Source organism: Ambystoma mexicanum, chromosome 3q, assembly GCF_040938575.1.
Source record: "Ambystoma mexicanum isolate Mex_15411 chromosome 3q, UKY_AmexF1_1, whole genome shotgun sequence".
Taxonomy (NCBI): Eukaryota; Metazoa; Chordata; class Amphibia; order Caudata; family Ambystomatidae; genus Ambystoma; species Ambystoma mexicanum.
Window position 1 is genome coordinate 1,076,497,825 of NC_090926.1, and position 20,785 is coordinate 1,076,518,609.

Sequence of the window (20,785 nt, forward strand, 5' to 3'; positions counted from 1 at the left end):
TTGCTTTGTTATCCAGCTCAGACAACTGAAATTTGATGAGCCGTCATTTTTGTTATCCAGGGCCATTGTTTTCCTAATGGTGCTGAATAGTCAAGCTTTGACTGTACTTCACACTATCACTTATTTTCATTATCTGCCAATATTATGAGCACCTATAAGTGATTTAGTGACAACGTTTGTAATTAAAAAAGACTCATCTATAAAATAGTTTAATACATATAATATTACTAACACTAATATTACTATATTGAATTTATACTGTAATACTAATATTACTATATCGTTGCTTCATATATGTGAATGTCAAATGTTAAAGGTATTTGTAGCGCGCACCGTCACCAACAGAATTGGTCCCCAGGCGCTCTGGCGGATCTGTAAACAATAAGGTGGGATGAGTTAGTAAGGTGAAGAGGGAGTAGGATAGTGAGAGGAGTGGTGTTCTGTTGGCAGCTTCAACTCTGTATACACCGGGTGCTGAGCTTTGGTGCGGGTATTGGATCGGTGTCAGTCCGCGTGTGCTGTTGCTCCGGCTTATGTGTTGTTGGAGTGTTGTGAAGTGCGTGCGGCTTGTTGTGCTAGAGATGGTTTTGGAGTGTTGTGAAGTGCGTGCGGCTTGTTGTGCGAGAGATGGTTGTGTGAGTTTTTGAGGGAGATAAGTATGCAGAGCTTGAGCTTATATTGGTTAGTGGGTTACCTGACCTTTAGCATGCTAACAGTCACAGTTCCGTCCAAGTGTGGCACTTGTTGACCCTCACAATCCTATCTAGACGCGGCGCAGGTCAATGTTTAGAGTTCCATCTAGGTGTGGGCATGCTGACATTCACAATCCTACCTAGATGCGGCGCAGGCTAACGTTCACAATTCTAAGTGTGGCGTATGCTAACATTCAGGTTTCACCTAAGTGCGGGCATGCTAACATGCTAAATCCTATATAGATGCGGCACAGGCTAATATTCACAAATCTATCCAAGTGTGGACATGCTAACATTCAGGTTTCACCTAATTGTGGACATGCTAACATTCAAAGTCCTCTGGTTGCCACGCAGGCTAATATTCACAAATCTATCCAAGTGTGGACATGCTAACATTCAGGTGTCACCTAATTGTGGACATGCTAACATTCAAAGTCCTATCTGGATGTGATGCAGGCTAATATTCACAATTCTATCCAAGTGTGGATATGCTAATATTCACAATTCTACCTAAGTGTGGACATGCTAACATTCAAAGTCTTACCTAGATGTGATGCAGGCCAATAGTCACAATTCTAAATGTGGCATATGCTAACATTCTGGTTTCACCCAAGTGCGGGCATGCTAACATTCAAAGTCCTGTCTAGATGCGACGCAGGCTAATATTCATAATTATATCCAAGTGAAGATATGCTAACATTCCGGTTTCACCTAATTGTGGACATGCTGACATTCAAAGTCCTATCTGGATGTGATGCAGGCTAATATTCACAAATCTAATTGTGGAATATGCTAACATTCTGGTTTCACCTAAGTGTGGACATGCTAACATTCAAAGTCCTATCTGGATGCAATGCAGGCTAACATTCGCTGCCATTCAGGTTTCACCAAAGTGCGGCACTTGTTATACTTGCCAAGTGTGTTAGAATGTAGTGCAAGGCAACTTCTATAATCCTGTCATGAATAGGTTCAGTATGGTGGTCACAAATCTTTCTAAGTATGCCTGGTATGAGTTTATGGCAGTCTATGTTATTGGAAGGTAAGGTAGAATGGCAGGGGTTTTCTGGAGTAGAGTAATTGCTCCACTCCCCAACCATGCCACACACACAGTTTTTGTCTGTTGACTGCTGGCTTCACTGACTTCCCCTGCGGACACCTGCAGACACATTTTGGAGCCGCCAATGTCTGAGCCGCCCTTGGGGCCCTTCGCCACAGGGGCTGCCGGGCAGAGGGCTGCCCTGGGGATTTCAGATTTGTCTATCAGGTGGCCAATCACTGGTGGGGGTGGGCGGGTTGGGAGGCGGGAAAATAACACGGGAAGCTGGTCGGGAGGGGGAGAGGGGATAAGATTGCGCGCGGGCAGCTGCGGGTGAATAGTTATTTTAAAAAGGGCCTAAAGCGGTCCCATGGTCTTCCAATCACCTGGCCTGGCAGATCTGCGTAAAGCACTTCTCCAAATAAGGCAAGAAGCTGCCAAATGCATAAAACCTGGGAGCTTATTCCAAATATCAGTATCCAGAACACAAATAATTAACAATTATCTTTTGGTTTGCATGGGGTGGTGCAGATTGAGTGCCTTGACCCTCTCCTCACTAAAATAGGAGATAAACGATATGTAATGGGGCAGAAACAGATTTTCAACTTTTCACCATTGGCCCTTTGTTTCATATTGTATAAACCTCCACCCGCTCCCGTAACCCATTTTGTCTGTTGTTCCTCCTAAAATTGATTTCTAGAGCCACTTTGGCTTCTAATGAAAGGATAGCACGGTAAAGGGAGGTACAGGAGGTTAGGGGAGAGGCAGATGCCAAAGCAAGAACAATTGCTAAGGTGTGGTAGCATATATGTTCTATTCTCCAGCCCAAGCATGCTCTTCATTTTACCTCTCCACATCCTGGTGGCATCGGGCAAGCTCCGCTTTTAGCTTCACTTCTTCCTCCTCCATCGACTGAATCTGAAGATCTTTAGAGACGGTCTCACTGGAAATCTGTGTGATGTGGGAATCCCAGGCGCTTTTTACAGTCTGGATCTCTCCCTGAAGCCTGAAAAACACAAACTAGTCAAATCATTGCTAAACGAGCACAGAAAAGGTTGCCAATTACACCTGTGAGCAAAGGCAGGGAATTCTACTTATAGGAGGACAGAGGTGAACAGGGCACCAGTTCAAGGAGGAAACAGGGACATGCATCACAAGAAAAGAGGTGAAAGGAACAAGGCTTGACCTTTCCTTCGTCTACACTTTCTAAAATAACGTCTCCATTCAAAATGGTTCCAGGCAGGCACAGGAGCCATTACACCAACTCCAAAAGGGCAAAGTGGCAATTATAAACAGAGAACCATAGTACAATATTACGGATTTAAGGTGTATTGAAAAATTACAGTAAATAAAGCACAGAGGGATTTGCCTATGTCTTGTACAATGAAGGTTTTTGTGGGCGTTCTCGTTTATTTTTATTTTTTAATGGGATCGCCCAACCCTCTCAGCAATGATGCTTTTTCTTCTTACCGAAACTTCCGTTTTCCTTCTTTGTTCTTTCTTCACCCTCACCTAGATGTGGTGCCCATTTTATTATTTGAGATTCTGATACAGTTTACCTTTCCCGCACCAAATAGAATGGCAGGAAAATCCTAATTTTGCATTTTCTATTCCTTACAACACTAGGTTTTCTGTGAAATAACACCAAAATGACAACCAATCATTCAGTTTTTCCCCAAGGGCTTTCCTTTTCATAGTTATTTACCCATTATGTTCTCTGTGAACCAATCCCTTTACTCTTAATGGTTGCAGGCATACCTTAAGAACATGAATAACATGTTGGAGGATCAGGTTATTCAACATGGCCACAGCATGGATGGAACACACAAAAGAAACTAAGAGGGGGAGAGAGATTTGCATCTTTCAGATGACCATGGACAATGCCTTCTGGGGCATTTTCTATGCTGACAGCAAAAACGCATATGAAGAACCATATCTTCATGGCATGCTTCCTAGTATGACAACTGGCCAAGTGTAGCACAAGATAACGGAGCGTGGAAGAAGAAGGAAAGGGAGGGGGTTTTGAACAATAGTATAGGATTCAGAGCAGCGATAGAGATGGCTTAATTGCTTCTCCTTGAGAGTTTGTGGTCGGGAGATACATATCTGGAGACACTGGTATATTTCACTTATATATCATTATTTTAGGATGATCTCTGTGATTGCAACTGAGCATGCACACAGGCATCGTTACCCTAAGGACTGGCTACAATTATACGCAGGGAAAGTAAACATCTTTGAGCAGCCCTTGAACCACAGTGGAGTGACTGATGTTGCAAACTTTCAAATACTGAGACTATCTGAATAAGCAAGTACGACTCAATATTGCAAACCTTTGTATGTCAGGTTGAGTTTTGTGAACAACGAAGTTAGAACCAAGCCCAGTGTGTATTATTTACTTAGTGATTCACGCATACAACCATTTCATCACAGACAAATATGTCATATATAAAGATCATTGTTCATGCTTATGTTTCCAAAGTGCTCTTTCATTTAAGGAAAGCAGGCAGCAGGAAACCTCACTGGTACCATTTTCCCCTCCCCCTTTCTCGAAGGAGAATTTTGAAAGAGAACAACAGAAATATACCATGTTATCCATCATGGAATGATAACAATTTTTATGATAATGTACTATGCTCAGTTAGACATGTGTAATTGCGGATTTAATAAAACAAAAAACAGCCCAGAAAATCACAAAATATTGGTTTTCCTTTGATTGTGCAGCTGTCTGCCACAACTGGGCAGCAACAGCAAATGTTTACCTGTCCCGCCATTCTCACCCACACAGAAAGAGAGCGCTAGATCGGCATATGCTATGTCAGGTACAGCTAATATTGATTATGCATAAGATACACACACACAGCACGAAGGGGAGGCATCATGCGGTCAAGGTTTTTTGCACCACATGTTATACCCGCTGAAGTGGGCTGCGTGGCTTGGAGTGGGTTTGTGTAGAATGGCTATTATGGCATTCCTGTATCCGACAAAGCGAAGGAAAAAGAACTGCGCCACTATACTTGAATTAGTGCGGCAGGGTCTATGCTTCTTAATAAGAGAGATCAGAGATGCATAGTCTTTGTGGAGTAACAGCCAAGTCAATGTAGCGCTTCAGTTATTCATTAATTTGTGATGCACTATATTTAAATAAGTCACTTCTAGACAACACACGCAGGAATGGAGAGAAACTAGAGAGGCAAAGAAATAGAATGGAATACGGAAAGGGATAACACGGTCCAAAACAGGTACTTTTTCCGCTATTCAAGACTCATTGGACTGCAAAAAGTAGGGGATCAAATAGTGTCCATAATAAAGTTTGCAACACCAGAGGTTATGTTCGCGGAAACCAAACTTATGGGACCAAGCTGAATACCAGATAGGAGGCATTGATCCTCAATGTTAAAAAAAATAGGGTGAAAGAGAAGAAGAAATTATTCCAGAATGGCTATCGAGAAAATGACGATCAGCGGCCGAGAAGCATCTCTTTGCTTTCACTGGCCAGAAGAGGAGGAGCAAGGGGACCAGGCCAGTCAAGTAGGACAAAGAAACAAAAGGCAGGTAAGCACTGGGAGGAATGTGGTGGAATTGTTGTGGCAGGAGACACCCAGAAGTTGAGTGGAATCCAGAGAATCCTCAGGCACTAAGGTCGAACACGTGATCATTGTCCAAAAGCTTAGAATCGTGATTGATACAATTCTAATATTCCCTTACATGTGTAAATATAGTGTTAACACTGATCTGGCAGGCCGGATAGGGTGTTATCAGCATCTGGCCCGAGCTTAGGCCCGAGCAAATCAGGGCTTTTAATTAGGGTCCCTGGGCCAATAACACCGGGCCCGGCACGCCGTAGAGGGTGTTACTGCTATTAGCATCCTGGGTTGCCTAGAGCATTGTGTTTTGATTGAATGGGATGCAGCGTGGCATACCGTTCACTCAACCAAAATACTGTACCAAGATTTCCCGCCATGGAGATGGATGACGGGGCTCCATATGGAGCTCCTCTTCCATTTCCGTGGTGGCCTGCAGGGAGAGCAGAGTCAGCAGCAGAGGCAGACCCCTGAAACAAAAGGCAAGTGGGGCCTGGGGAAGGGGTGGGAAGTACACAAATAAAAAACTTTAGTGAAAGGAGGGCGGGGGCAAGATGGCAATGGGGGTGGGGGAAGTAGCAGGCTTGTCGTTGTGTGGGCTGAGATTAGCAGTTTCAGCCCGCGATCTGAGCAACCCGATTGGTTGCCTCTACAACCCTCCCCCCCTGTGCAAATATCATATAAACTGACAAAATGGGTGTGTGCAAGAGTAGTAGTTCTGTTCTGTTTTGGTCATCTTTCTCCATTCTCTTTGCATGTCATGTCACTTAGCAGCATCACTTTCTTATTTACAAGAGTTCTTAAGCAGGCGTTTCGTTTGCTTTCCTATCTGCAAGGGCCCCTCATTCAAATTACTTCTGCCATCTCCTTTACAAGAGTCTCCTGAGCTTCTGCCATCTCCTTTACAAGAGTCTCCTGAGCTATCTTCCTTTTGAAATACCAGCTTCCAGAAATGATGTCACTGTAGCGTCTCCCTTTTGCACACCCTCTGCAAAAAAATAAAACACCCCCGACTTCACACCTACTCACACCATCTCCTGAATGGCAGACCGATGAGGCATTAAACCCCCATAACAAGCGTACCAGAGACATTGAGCCATTAGTTGCACAAAGAAAAAGGAATAGTCTTTTGACAGAAAAAGCCTTCTAAGGAAAAAGAAACGAGTGTAGGTGCTCCCTAGGCAGAGTAAAAACAAACTGGGACAGCTACCATATAGGATTGAGGTAATCCCAAGTAATGGGATTGAGAAAAAAAAAATCAATGGCCAATTTCAGATATGGTAAAGTGCAAGAGAAAATACAGCTTCAGAATCTTGGAAATATTCCTTGTTGGACACATGCATGCTTCCAAAACAATCTTTCAATGAACATGGAGACTTGCGCAGCTATGCAGAAATTGCCCATTTCCAATGCAAACCTAAATATAGACATGCACCGATTATGGCAGTGTTTAATGCACTCCTTCCAAGAACATGCATACAAGTGCATCCATACCAGACTACTTTCCTACTGTTCCCACAATCCAAAGGCTGGTAGCACTCCTCCATACCCCCCTAGAGTCTGGCATCATAGCCACCCACCTTATAACTTTGTGCAACAGTGGTAGTCGGCTCCACTGACCTGCCCCTTTACTTATCCTCGAAAGAGCCACAGCAAAGAGATCACCTCCCAAAGAAAAGGCGCCAGACTTGCTCCAAAGCATTTCTTTACAGACCCTCCTACATGTCTGCAGATGATCACTAGGTACCTCTCTGTTATGGCCGGGCTTTGTTTCACTTGCGAGCCCTTAGCCGCGCATGACACAAGACACAGAGATGGATCTGCATAACAGAATGTCTTCTTTATCCGTGCTCCTTCTAGAACTGCCCAACTACGCCTTGTGGTGTCACTTCCCGTCCCGCCTCCTGCCTCCCAAGCTCCCACAACTAACCCGTCAACATGACACCACCACTCCCCAATTTAAACAATGACCCAACGGGGTCAATGCACATGAACATGGGCACTTAAGCCATTTCCTCTATGAGGCGGCGAGGTCTGGTTCTGGCTCTCTGTGTCAAGGAGTTCCCCCCTTCTCACCTGAATCCGTTCTTTACCGGTGTTCTTGGAGGCTGCCTTCTTTCGGATGGATCAGGTTTTGAAGAAGGCGGGCCGTGCCTCTGCCGAATCCAGAATGCGTTCAGTTTTCCAGGAGGTCGAATCCAGGAATCCAGGAGGCAAGGTAAGTTCGCTAGAACTAGAATCCAGGAGGAAGAAGAAGGGGGGGTGGGGTTCGAGGAAGATAGCTGAGTGGAAAGGAGAAGAACCGCGAGCTACAGAGCACACGTCTGGTCGCTAATCGCTATAGCATTGAGACGTGCGGAGCGGCGGAAGGCGTGGTCTAGAAATAGAGAAGGGTTACGTCCAACGCATGGAGCGAGAAGTGAATGCGTTGGACGGCCATATTGGAGGTATTAGTTTGTTTAAGTCCATTGTGACAAGGACCATGAGGCCCAAAAAGAGCACACACTGCGATTCATGACACTCTGAGGCTGAGAGCTCAAGTGTTCAGCAGGTCCTCTCGTTCCGGATCTCACATCTTGGCTCTTTGGATCAGATACTTCCAAGTCTTCTTGATTGCCTTGATAAGAATCATCCGACTCGTAGTCAAGGGGTATTACCACTCTGCCACTGAGACATCGGGAGCCGGACAGGGGGACCTTCTTGAAGTGTGACAATGGTGGAGCCCCCGTCTTCTCAGGCGTTGATCGTGGAGCCCTTCTTCTCAGTGATGATGAGGGGTGTATCTTGGAACGCCGGAGTGTGCTTGAGTCTGGGGCTGCTTTAATGCGACCACGTCACCAAAGGCCAAGTGAGAGTCTCTAGCCTTCTGGCGACAGTCTGCATACTCTTTCATTTGGTCCTTGGCTTCCTGATCTCCTTCTCTCATCTCTGTGCCTGCCGGCGGCCGGTCCTCTGGTCATTGGGCTGGGGTAACCGAGTCCTTATGTCCCTTCCAAACATGATCTCGTGGGGGTTTTCCCTGTGGTGCTATGAGGGGTTCTGCGATAATCTCGCAACAGCTGGTGTAGTACTTTTTCGTAGGGTTGCCCTGTGAGCTTTGCCACATGTAGCGCCCTCTTTAGATTGGCCACAAATCATTCAATCATACCATTGGTCTGAGGCCACAGTGGAGTGACCTTATGGTGGTGGAATCCCATGTACTCGCTAAAGTGGCTGAAGCTATGCCCATTGAAAGGAGGTCCGTTGTCCGTCTTTACCTGAGGCGGGACGTCATAGGCCGTGAAGATGCAATCAAGTACTGGTATCACATGATGAGCAGCGGTTGAAGATATAATTTGCGCTTCATGGTACCTCGAGTACTCGTCCATGACGGCCAGGAAATACCTTCCCCCTTCAATAGGCCCAAAGAAGTCCGCCGCTATGGCCTCCCACAAACCTCTAGGCAGTTCGGTCATCCTAAGTGGCACTGGGTGACGGTTTGGCGTCAGGAGGCTGCACGTGGGACATTGCTTCAAGAGCTCCTCCACCATGGAGTCCAGCAGAGGGAACCAGACCTTTTGGCGCAGCATCCGGTTTGTGGAGACCACACCCCTGGGGCCTTCATGGGCCAGCTCTATCACCTTCTTTTTCAGCGCGGCGGGGATAACGATCTTGTGGCCTTTGAGTAAAATATTGTCTTTGGAAATTGCTAGTTCCTCTTTCACTTGCAGAAAGCGGTCTACTTCCTGGTGTAGGCGTACCTGGTCCGAAGCAAGCCGGCCTTGTTCCTTGGCCCTTCTCCACTTACCAAAGCAGAGTCCTTCGCACACAATCTGACATGCCTGATCTGCGTCCATTTCCTGCACCAGGCAGGACATCTCAATGCCTGCCAGCAGAGCTTGTTGTACTAGATATCGCATAGCGGTCCTCCACCGAGGGTTCAGGAGTGCACTTCTCTCGGGGGTGACGGGATAAGAAGTCAGCCGGTTTTCTTCCTGCCCCGGCCAGTGGACGATCTCGAAAGCATAATCTTGCAGCTGTAGTCCCCAACAGCATCTTGGCTTGAGGGTTGCCATACAGAAATAAGAGGGCTTGATGGTCCGTTATCACTCGTAATGGCTTGCCATACAGGAACAGGTGTAAGTGTTCACACGCCCACACCATAGTGAGGCTTTCCTTCTCTGCCTGCGAGTAGGCCTGTTCCGTGCCCGAGAGACTTCTGCTGGAGTATGCCACTATGTGCGACTGGGACGGATCCTTCTCATCAACTTGAGGCAGGATAGCACCTAGTCCCACCGGACTGGCGTCAACCGTGAGCTCGGTCTTGCATTTCCGATTTGTAGTACGACATATTTTCCGCCGTGGCCACCCTTTCTCTGATGACTTCGAAGGCCCATTGGCATCCCTCTGTCCAATCAAATACTGCCCTTTGTTTTGTCAAGGCTCGTAAGGGTTCACTAACCGTGGCAAAGTCCTTTATATATCTCATGCAGTAACTCGCTAGGCCTAAGAAGGACCTGAGTTCTCAGACGTTAGCGGGGTGGTGTTTCATTGAGTGCAGCCACTTTGTTGGGATCAGGTGTCATGCCATTTTCGGAGAACACGTGTCCGCAGAAGCGTAGTGTGTTTTTTTCGAAACTCGATCTTTTCTTGGTTGAGCATAAGATTGGCAGCTTCGAGGGCCATGCATACCCTGGCCGGGGTCTCATGTTTGTTCATGTCACTTCTGAAGACCAGAATGTTGTCACTGCACCTCTGCCTGAAATATTTCAGCCGCTTAGGAGACCCCAAAGCTCAATCTTTTGTATCGAAATAACCCTAGATGGGTAACAAAAGTGGTGATGTTCTGGCTTTCGCGGCTTAGAACCAGGTGGTGGTATCCTTTCTTTAGGTCTAACTTGGAGAAGACCAGTTGAGAAGATGCATCATGTCAGTGATACAGGGAGCCATATGTCTCTCTTTGAATCACCTGGTTCGGCCTCCTCATGTCTACACAGAGTCTTATGGCATCTGAACCTTTCTTGGGCACAGGAACGATGGGGGAGACCCATGTGGTGGGACCCCTCGCTGGCTCTATAAAGTCCTGTTCCAGAGGTTTGTGCAGTTCGTCCTCAATCTTTTTTTGGATGTTCACAGGTATGCCCCTGTAGTGTTGTGCTACGGGACGTACCGATTCGTCAACGTGTAGCTTGATGTGCCTGTTACAGAGTTTACCGACACCTTTGAATAGCCCGCGATACAGATGCTTTATCATGTGCACCGAGTCAATGTACTTCTGGATCATGATTTTCTATAGCACATGAATCAGACCCATTTATATGTCCGTCTTGAAGCTTAACATGCAGCCGCTTTCCTTGCCAGTCGTTAGCACATGGATTAAGACTTTCTTCTCGTTACCCTTGTACCTGCATGAGACTTCAAATTGGCCTACGGATTTGAGGGGCGTGGTGGCTCTGTATGCATGTATTTGTACAGCGGCTGGGGACAGCTTTGAATGTTGTGGTAGCTCCTGAAACACTTCTTCACTGATGACATTTACGGTCTCCCCATGTCAATGAGGAATTCAGTGGGTCTTTCCTTGAGTTTTGTGATGAGGCCACAGCATTTCCTAGAACATACACATATGCCTTCCTCAGGTGGTTCACTCCTTGAAGAGCTGCCTTCAGTCTACGACGGGGAATGTTCAACTAAGTACCGCACGTGGCGGCATCAGCGTCGCTTCGGCCGTACCGGGTCACGTATCTTCTCCTTTCCCTCCTCTCTCTTCTGTTTCTCTCTTCCCGAGTCTCAGTCTTTAGGTTCAGGGTCCATTGATCTTGCTGGGACCAGAGTCGTACCCGATGTTTGGGGTGTAGTGGGTCGGGGCTTGGGCTTGTATCTGAGGGGAGCCTCTCACCCGCTTTCCTTGCCTTTGTCTCTGTGAAGGCGGCAGACCGCTTTAAAATTTCCTTCCTCACCACACATGGCAAACCACTGTCCACTTGCCAGGCAAGGTCTTTCATGTGGATATTCAAACCCACAATTGAAACAGTATGGCTCATCCGGCCTCCTTCCCTGTTGCAGTCGATGCGGCTGGGGTGTTAAAGCCCTACCTGTGAGTCAATCGCCCTCTCCGCCCTGGCCAGCATCAGAATCTCATCTAAAGTGCAAGCTTTCTGCAGCAGTTTCCTGCGGAATGTCTGACTCACACCAGGCGATGATTTGTGACAGCAGGGCCTCAGTGTTCGAGTAGTTGGCGAAGTTGCAGCGTTTCATCTTGATTCTGAGTCTCATGACATAGGCGTCCATGGTCTCACCTTTAGCTTCTTGGTGCTGTGAAACAGGTGTCGCTCGTAGTCCACGTGGAGTAAAATAAGCCAATAGTGCATCCTTTAGGTCCTGCAGGGAGCCTGTAGATGTTGCTGGCATCTCATCAATGATGCCGTGCGTGGCCGGACCAACCGCCAACTTCAAAAGACATTTCTGTCGGCTCTCCTCAATGGGCCCTTTGGCCCCCATGTACAGTTTCGAAGTACCTCATCTCATCCTGGCCAGATATTGTGTATCCTGGGTGATTCCCTCTCCCTTCCAGCTCCTTACGGCCACCTGTAGGCACAAGCACAATATTTGTGAGGGAGATGGGTCTTCGGGGAAGCTGGGCCTCTCAATGGCCGCCTTCCGGCATGAGCACCATTGAGGGATATTGTCCCCACACTCACCATGTGTTTTAATCACTGCCACTGCCCGGGACTTGAGACTGCTCCCCTGCACATTCCAGTGTGGGCGGGCCACCCAACACGGAGCAATGTTCCTCTACTCGCACCGCGTGAGAGGACACCGCCGCAGCCCGGGCTTCCTTATCGCTCCACCGAGCGTTCCAGGGTGGGTGGGGCACTTTCCTCCCAATGTGGCTTCCAGAGCCGCTGTGGTGTAGGCCTGTCTCGTTGAGACCGACGTGTCTCTGTGCCGCTCTGCTCGTTGGCCCCGTGGGTATCTGCCTCACCCGCGGTTCCCTCTTGTCACCAGTGTTATAGCCAGGCTTTGTTTCACTCGCGAGCCCCTCGCCGCGCAGGACACAAGACACAGAGAAGGAGCTGCATAACAGAACGTCTTCTTTATTCGGTCTCCTTCTAGAACTGCCCAACTCTGCCTTGCAGTGTCACTTCCCGTCCCGCCTCCCAAGCTCCCACAACTAGCCCGTCAACATGACACTCTCCCTTCCACCATAGGAGACCGGGACACCTGCATCAGTCCTTGGGTAATTTATTAATTCTATACTTGTAAAACCCTAATGGTTGATTACTTCAGGACTTCTCTGCTATCTTGTAACATAGTAAATTTGCACCTGCCAATCAGGTGGCTGGAAACAAAAGGTGAGTCCGCCAGTGTTTCCCTAGCCACCGGAGGCCCTTCCCTGGGTGCTGCCATCTTGATTATTGGGAGGCAACAGATAGCCCACTCCTTGTTGCCTCCCCATGCCTTCCTCCCCCACTCAACTACCAAAGACATCCCGCACCTTGTCCCCACTCCTCCTACCTCCCCACTTACCCGCTGGACCAGAGCTTTGTGCTCCAGTATCTGGCAGGCTTCGCTGCCCGCCACCAAACATTTTGAAAAGGGGCTTAGTCCTTTTTTTAATGTACTATGGTGGCAGCCATCTTGTCATTTCTTTTTTTTTTTACATGAGATTGGGATTGATAGGCTTGAGCAATACGCACAGAGTCCATCTCCCATTAAATAACAAAACAAAAAAAGATTCTCAGCCTGGACGTTACCGCGTGTCATGATCCATCAATCACGCCCCTTCTGGTCTTCCTGGTCCCTGGCACGTCGGGGGTTACTCGCTGTAGTACACCCCACATGGCCGTATACACGGAATGCGGTCTATCGACCGTTACGTCCTATGCAGCACGTTCTATAAATTAGCCACTCCCCTGCGGTTCCACGCGTTTCAACACTACCGATAGCTGTGGCCTGACGTGGTCCGTAGTTCGTTCTCCTGAACTGTGTTGCTTCCTGGTTCCCGAACCTTCCTCCGTCTCCTTTCCTATTACCTTCCTTGACCCTGTCTCTTCCGCGTTCCGCGCAGACCGCCTCCGTGTGCTGCCTCCATTCCAAGCTTCCTGGAGTCTCCTAGATCCCGGACGAAGAAGCTGAACGAATCCTGGAATCCAAAGACGGCCGAGCGGGCTTGTACAAGACCCGAACTGCTCGAAAAAAAAAACCCGACAAAGGACTCCACAAAACAGAGAAAACAGGTGAGAAAAGTGGAAACCTGTGACAGATTGAGACGCCACCTGACCGATCTCGATACAGACATGGAAGCGGCCGTCCAGGATCTTATGCGTGGCATGCAAGAGCTGACGACCGAAGTGCAAAACTTAAAGGCGGAAAACGCCACGTTAAAACAATTGGTGTTATCCCGTGATTCCGCCACGAAGGAGAGTGTAATTCTAGGCGGCGTCGTTGATAAGTTCGACGGTTCAGCAAAGTGCCTTTGTGGATTCCTAGATTCTTGTTTGGTCCACTTTACATTTAAGCCTTATTATTTCTTTACGCCCAGGGCTAAAGTGGGCTTTATAATCTTGCATCTTTCCGGGAATGCCTTGACCTCGGCCACCCCATTGGTTAACTCTGGTGATGATCTCCTGGATGACTACGACGGCTTTATAGAGGCCCTCAAGACCATGTTCGAACGCCCGGAACAAGTTTACAGTGCCCAGGAACGTCTACTCGACTTTCATCAGGGTACCCAGGACTTGCTCACGTATGTCACACGCTTCAAACAGCTGGCTAAGGAAGCGGATTGGTCCTCTGAAGCTTGTTTTACTTTATTTCGAAGAGGGCTAAACGAAGAGATCAAAGACAAACTAGCCAGAGTGGCACCCCCGGGTTCCTTTCAAGCCCTAATGGATCTCGCTCTACAGATTGACTTTCGCATTCAGGAGAGAAAGGCAGAAAAGAAGAAAACCAAGTTACCACTCCAGAAAAACCCCATTGGAACCCCTTCGAGCTCAGAAGGCATTTCTACTCCAAGCAATGAGCCTGAACCTATGCAATTAGGGGCCTTTCATGGACCCATTACACCACAAGAGAGGATGCGAAGGATTTACACTGGATTATGTATGTATTGTGCATCCGACAAACATTTAGTAAGAGAATGTCCAATTGCCCCCCCCCACGGCGCTCGGGAAACGCCAGCTCCCGATCCTAAACAGAGCGCAGGTTCGGGAGAGAGATGTCTGCTCCACCTCTATTCCATCCTTGAACTCTCCTGGACAAAATTCCTTGGTAATCTTACAGGCCTTCTTGACAACATCCAAGAAAGAAATATACCCCATCCTGGCACTGGTTGACTGTGGAGCTATGGGGGTATTCATAGATCATGAATGTGTCTTAAAACACCATATTCCTTACGAATCCCGGACTATCATGCAACCTGTGGAAGCCATTGATGGAAGACCCCTTTCTTCCGGACCTATAACCCTGCAGACCAAGGAGATTGAGCTTGCTATAAATCAACATTGAGAAAGGATAAGATTTGACATCATCAAGTCCGCCCATTACCCCATGGTTTTGGGAATATCCTGGCTTCAAAGACACAACCCCTATATCAATTGGGCAGTGAGATCCTTGTTCCTGCGTTCTGAGTTTTTTATGTACCACTGCTTACATCCAGACCTTGATCCTACACCATCTAAGGAGTTTCCTACAACTCATCAGAACACAATCGCAGTTTCAAACATCATCCGGGTCCCGGAGGCTTACCAGGAATATTCCTATGTTTTCTCCTCTGCCATTGTTCAGGCATTACCTCCCCACAGACCTGAAGATTGTGCTATTGAGATGGAACCTTCCGTGGTGATTCCATTTGGAAGGATGTTCATCCTATCAGAACCTGAAAAGAAAGCCCTTCGTGAATACCTGGATACTAATCTCGCAAATGGCACCATACGACCATCTAAATCTCCATCAGGGGCCTCCCTGTTTTTTGTTCCTAAAAAAGACACTAAAGAACTCAGACCATGTCTGGATTATCGAGGTCTAAATCAATGTACTCTCAAGGACTGCTATCCGTTGCCCTTGATCTCAGACATCCTGGAGGCAGTAAGAGGCGCAGTTGTGTTCACCAATCTCAGGGGCTCCTATCATTTGATATGTATCAGGGCAGGTGACGAGTGTAAGACAGCCTTTAGAACACCCTTTGGGCCTTTTGAATACTTGGACAAGCCCTTTGGACTTGCTAATGCCCCAGCGGTGTTCCAGCGTTTCATGGATTGAATGTTCTCGGACATGCTGTTCCTTTTTGTGATTGTCTATCTGGATGATATTCTAATATTTTCGTAGGACCCTCTCAAGCACGAAGAACATGTGAAAGCAGTTTTACAACGCTTACGCGAAAATAAACTCCTGGCGAAGCCCGAGAAATGCATCTTCCATACTTCTACTGTTCAGTACCTAGGGTTTGTCCTTACTCCCGATGGTATCGGTATGGATCAGTCCAAGGTCAAGGCTATTTTATCCTGGCCTAGCCCCGCCTCAGTGAAACAGATACAATCCTTCCTGGGCTTGGCTAATTTTTATAGGAAATTCATACCTTCCTTTTCTGAGATTGTCCAACCAATAATTGCCTTATTGAAAAAAGATGTTCCCTTTCATTGGACCACGGCCCAAGAGAAAGCCTTCCAACAGTTAAAGTCTGAATTTACACAGGATCCCATTCTTGCTCAGCCTGATGTTAATCGACCATTCATAGTGGAGACAGATGCCTCCAATTACGCCATTGGAGCCGTTCTAAAAACAGCAATTCGAGGATAGCTTGGAACATCCCATCACCTACCTTTCACGGACATTATCTCCTAGTGAAAGACATTACTCCGTCCTACAGAAAGAGCTGCTAGCCATCCGTCAAGCCTTCGCAGAGTGGCATCATTTACTTCTAGGAGCCAGATTTCCGGTCCATGTCCGCACGGATCATCGAAACCTACAAGTATTACAAGCCCTGGAATGTAGGAATAGTCGCCAAGCTCGGTGGCCCTTCTTTTTTGCCCAATATCAGTTTCAGATTCACCATGTCCCTGGAACCCAAAATGTAATAGCTGATGCACTTTCTCGTCATCCAGACTATGAACCTCCGGAGGACCGGACGTATCCCAAGATGTTTCCTCATACCATATTTGTAGCTCAAGCAAACAACCTCCTGGAAGAGATTTGCGTGCAAATTCAGACTTCGGAACTTTGGAAAGGACTTTCAGAGAAGAATCAATGGGACTTAAGAATCAAGGACGGATACTTGTTCAAGGATAATAACCTGGTCATCCCCACACAGAAACTACAACAAAGGAAAATAAATCTCTGCCATGATACTCTTCACACCGGTCATCGTGGTATTTCCAACACCCTCCGTTTAATACAAAGACAATTTTGGTGGCCCAAGATGAAGACAGACGTACAACTATACATTCAATCTTGTTCCGTCTGTAATCAGAACAAACATGATACCCAGAAGCCAGCAGGTCTTTTATTACAGCCAACTCCACCAACAAGACCTTGGGAAATCACAGCTACAGACTTCATTGTGGAATTGCTGCCTTCCAGAAGTTATACCACTATCATGGTCACCATTGACCTATTCACTCATATGGCTCACTTTACTCCTCTGTATAAATTACCATCCTCATCAGAACTTGCTGGTATTTTCCTGGAACATATCTTCCGACTACATGGACTTCCTTCCAAGATCATATCGGACAGAGGACCACAGTATATCTCTCAGTTTTGGAAACACCTCTGCAGGATATTAGGGATCCAACGAGCTCTTTCCGCAGGATATCATCCCCAAACCAATGGTATCACAGAACGAGTGAATCAAACCCTTGAACAATATCTTTGTTGCTTCTCTACCAAAGTCCAGGATGATTGGTCTCTTTTAATACCAGTGGCCGAATTCGCCTACAATAATGCCAGCCCTTTTTTCTGCAGCCAAGGATTCCACCCTTCGGTCTTACCTTCTGTTCTTCCACCCCCAACACCTGTTCCAACAGTCGATTCCTGGATCGAAACACTCATCAATGTACAGAAAGACGCCAAGGAACATCTTGAAAGTGCGCAAATCCAAACCAAGCACTATGCAGATTCAAAAAGAAGACCAGAACCTTCTTACTCTATTGGGGATAAAGTATGGCTATCCTCGAAACTTCTGCCCCGACATCTCAGACCGAATAAGTTGGCTCCCCGGTATTATGGGCCCTTCTCTATAAAAGAAGTCATTAATCCTGTGGCCTTTCGACTCCAACTTCTGGACTCCTGGAAGAAGATACATCCAGTTTTTCACAAATCTCTGTTGAAGCCATTCATCCAAACCACCCGGACTACTCTTAGACCTAGTCCTGTGATTGTCGATGACCAGCTGGAATATGAAGTTTCTCGTATTTGTGACTCCCGATATAGACGAGGCCAACTTCAATACCTGTTGGAATGGAAGAGCTATCCACCCAGTGAACGTACCTGGGAACCAGTCTCGAATTTAAACTCCCCCAGATTGCTCAGAAGGTTCAACCGAATACATCCAGGTAAACCCGGTGGAACGGGTTTTAGAAGGGGGCATGCTGTCATGATCCATCGATCACGCCCCTTCTGGTCTTCCTGGTCCCTGGCACGTCGGGGGTTACTCGCTGTAGTACACCCAACATGGCTGTATACACGGAACGCGGTCCATCGACCTTTACGTCCTAAGCAGCACGTTCTATAAATTAGCCACTCCCCGGCGGTTCTGCGCATCTCAACGCTACTGATAGCTGTAGCCTGACGTGCTCCGTAGTTCGTTCTTCTGAACTGTGTTGCTTCCTGGTTCCCGGACCTTCCTCCTCCTCCTTTCCTCCTTCTCCTTTCCCCGACAAAGGACTCCGCAAAACAGAGAAAACAGGTGAGAAAAGGGGAAACCTGTGACACCACGCATGTACCACCCCCCCTCCCACTCACCCCAAGCAGGGGTGATTGCTAGATTAACTACTTCTACTCACATCAGTGTTATCCCAGACAGGCACTGGACCCGTCCAACCTCAGGAAATTAATATCTCTATTCACACCACACATATTCTGTTAAAGAATATCAATTTACATATTTGTCAGACGGGAGATTCTTTATTTTCTCCTGTTGGCAGGTGTTAGAGCAACAGTCCAATTTTGTGGGTCTGCAGGTAGCCCTAATCATTTTGCTTTTTTCCTCATGTTCAGGATCACCAACCTTTTTGTGAACATACCCCTCTACTGAAGGGGTACAGCCACTGCAAACCATTAGTATATGGCCCTTGGTAGAGCATAAGGCTCGTAGGACAGGGGTGCTTTTTAGGTATCCACATTTTGCTGAATGGTGATTGATTTTTCAGTTTTGGTGAGTAGGCTGGTGATGGATGGAATTTCGATTTAGCTTCACTAGGTGTGCAGGCCAATTCAAGGCATTAGTAGCCCTCTTGTCCTTTGAGCCGCCAGCACCTGCTTATCTGGGTTCTTTCATCCTCCTGGGCACATTTCTGTCATTTTTTTCTCTGCTCACTGGTGGGTCCTAGTCCAAGGAAGAGCGATTGTTGTCCTTTTTGGCTGTAGGGATTGTTGTTGGCCTGAAGTTGAAGTCCTTGGGTGATCGGACTGCCATGCAAAAGAAGAGCTTATCTCACAAGGTTCTTTTGCCTTCCTGAAACCGTGTTTGCAGGAACTGCCCTCTAGGTTCTTTCTGATATTTACCCTCCAGCATTTGATGGATCGTAGGTGTCTTCGACCATGTTTTCCGATTGACTTGCATTGAGACTGAAGCCTGCTGGACTGCATCTCTTCCTGGGGATGCTGGGTCTCAAACCTGGTTCTGCATCTCCTAAAAAAGGGCTTTCTCTGGTATGTCATAGGTATAAGTGGGATGCACCTTGCCATTAACTGAACCAAAGATCTGTCTTCCAAAACATGAAAGCTGAATCGGCACACATTTATGGTTCATGGGCTGCAATGCAACAACATGGCTTCAACCTCATTTGTATAGAAAATGGTGTAGTGTTGGGGTAGAAGTCAAATTATACAGAATATTCAAATGATAGCCAATATATATCTGCAATAAACGCTTACAAGACATTGCTATATTTGTCTAAGACACTTACTATCCTACTTGCTATGGGTGACAGAGCCCTGAAGTTAAACAGAACAAGCGTGCAGCAGGAGGAAAGAATTAACTCATACATAACTTTTTTTTTTTAAAACCCTGGTCTTTGAATTTGCAGCCCAACATGTAGAATGCTACATTCTCGCATGCTGCCACCACATGCAACACTCGGCATGTTAAATCACAAAAAGTGTCAATTTCAAAATATATTGTGGTGAACTAGAAGGAAGACTCACACAACAATCGGTCCTGTTATTTATGTGTTCATTCAAAATAAAAGGAAAATGCATAACTGGTCCTATCACTATGAGGGAAACTTCCCTACCTTCTAAAACAAAAACTAAGGGTGCTCATCGTAGTCCAAAGTCCAAATTCCTAAATTCCCAACTGGCCCTACCACTTTAGAAAAACCTATCTAAAAAGAAAAAGAGGTTTACAGAACAACCTCAGCATGGGTTAGTGCCTGGAGCACTTATTTCAGTCTCAAAGATTTTGTATGATAGCCCTTCACAACTCCAGTCCTTATATACAGTTTGTCACTTAAGACAGGAGTATATTGTATACATTTCTTATTCTCCCTCTCCAACGGACCAAAAGACAACTCTTCCTGCTTTATCTCATTCGTTATTTACCACTGACTAAATTCCTCCAGGATCTGTTAGGTAAGATGTTCATAGTAATGATAAATCTTCTTGACCTGTGTTAACCCCAGAACCTTTTGCTTTTACTGGTGGATTATGTTTACTTATCCCTCTGTGACTGGGACCTTATTCCACACTCACAGAATCTTTTACTTTTTTTTTTTTTTTTTTTTTTTTTTTTTTTTTTAGGAGTGTCATGTTTAAGACCCTCCATAGTGTCTTTCAAAAGTTATCCTCTTTGACAACATTTTGGCAATACGTGCCTATTGTTGCTGGGTTGCCCGAGGAGCTCCCCTTTCACTTTCTCTGGCTAACCTTGTGAGAACTACAGTTCCCTAGGTGAGAACTACAGTTCCCAAGGGTAGAAAGGATCTTTGTATCCCTTTTACATTTTGTTAGGTGAGACCAGCACCCCCAACCCTATTTTTATTTTGAAATATTTTTATTGACAATGTTATTAGCACGTTATAGCACATATAAAGATCTGTGGTACAATCATTAACGTCCATGACACTTAAGTTATAGATCAACAGTGCAAGCCTTGTAACACATGTCTACCATCCTGCCTTTGTAGAAGGGGTAATACAGATCCCTTAGCGCTTCAGAATTCCCAGTTTATTATTTTGTTTTGTTTGTCTATTAATTTATATTGCGCGCCAGACCCGGAGGTATGAGGGCGCAGGGTCAACAAGGTTATTCACAGCTTGGTTGCAGTGCTGCACAAT

General features: G+C 46.6%; 1 protein-coding gene across 1 annotated transcript in view; it reads right to left on the reverse strand.

The window, feature by feature from the left end:
* The window catches only part of CCDC57 (coiled-coil domain containing 57), a 1,326,425-nt gene that overhangs the window by 998,027 nt on the left and 307,613 nt on the right, over window positions 1–20,785 (reverse strand). Inside the window, exon 8 of the mRNA XM_069655328.1 lies at window positions 2,576–2,734. Within this exon, the coding sequence (XP_069511429.1) occupies window positions 2,576–2,734 (159 nt within the window). The remainder of the gene's footprint in view (window positions 1–2,575; window positions 2,735–20,785) is intronic.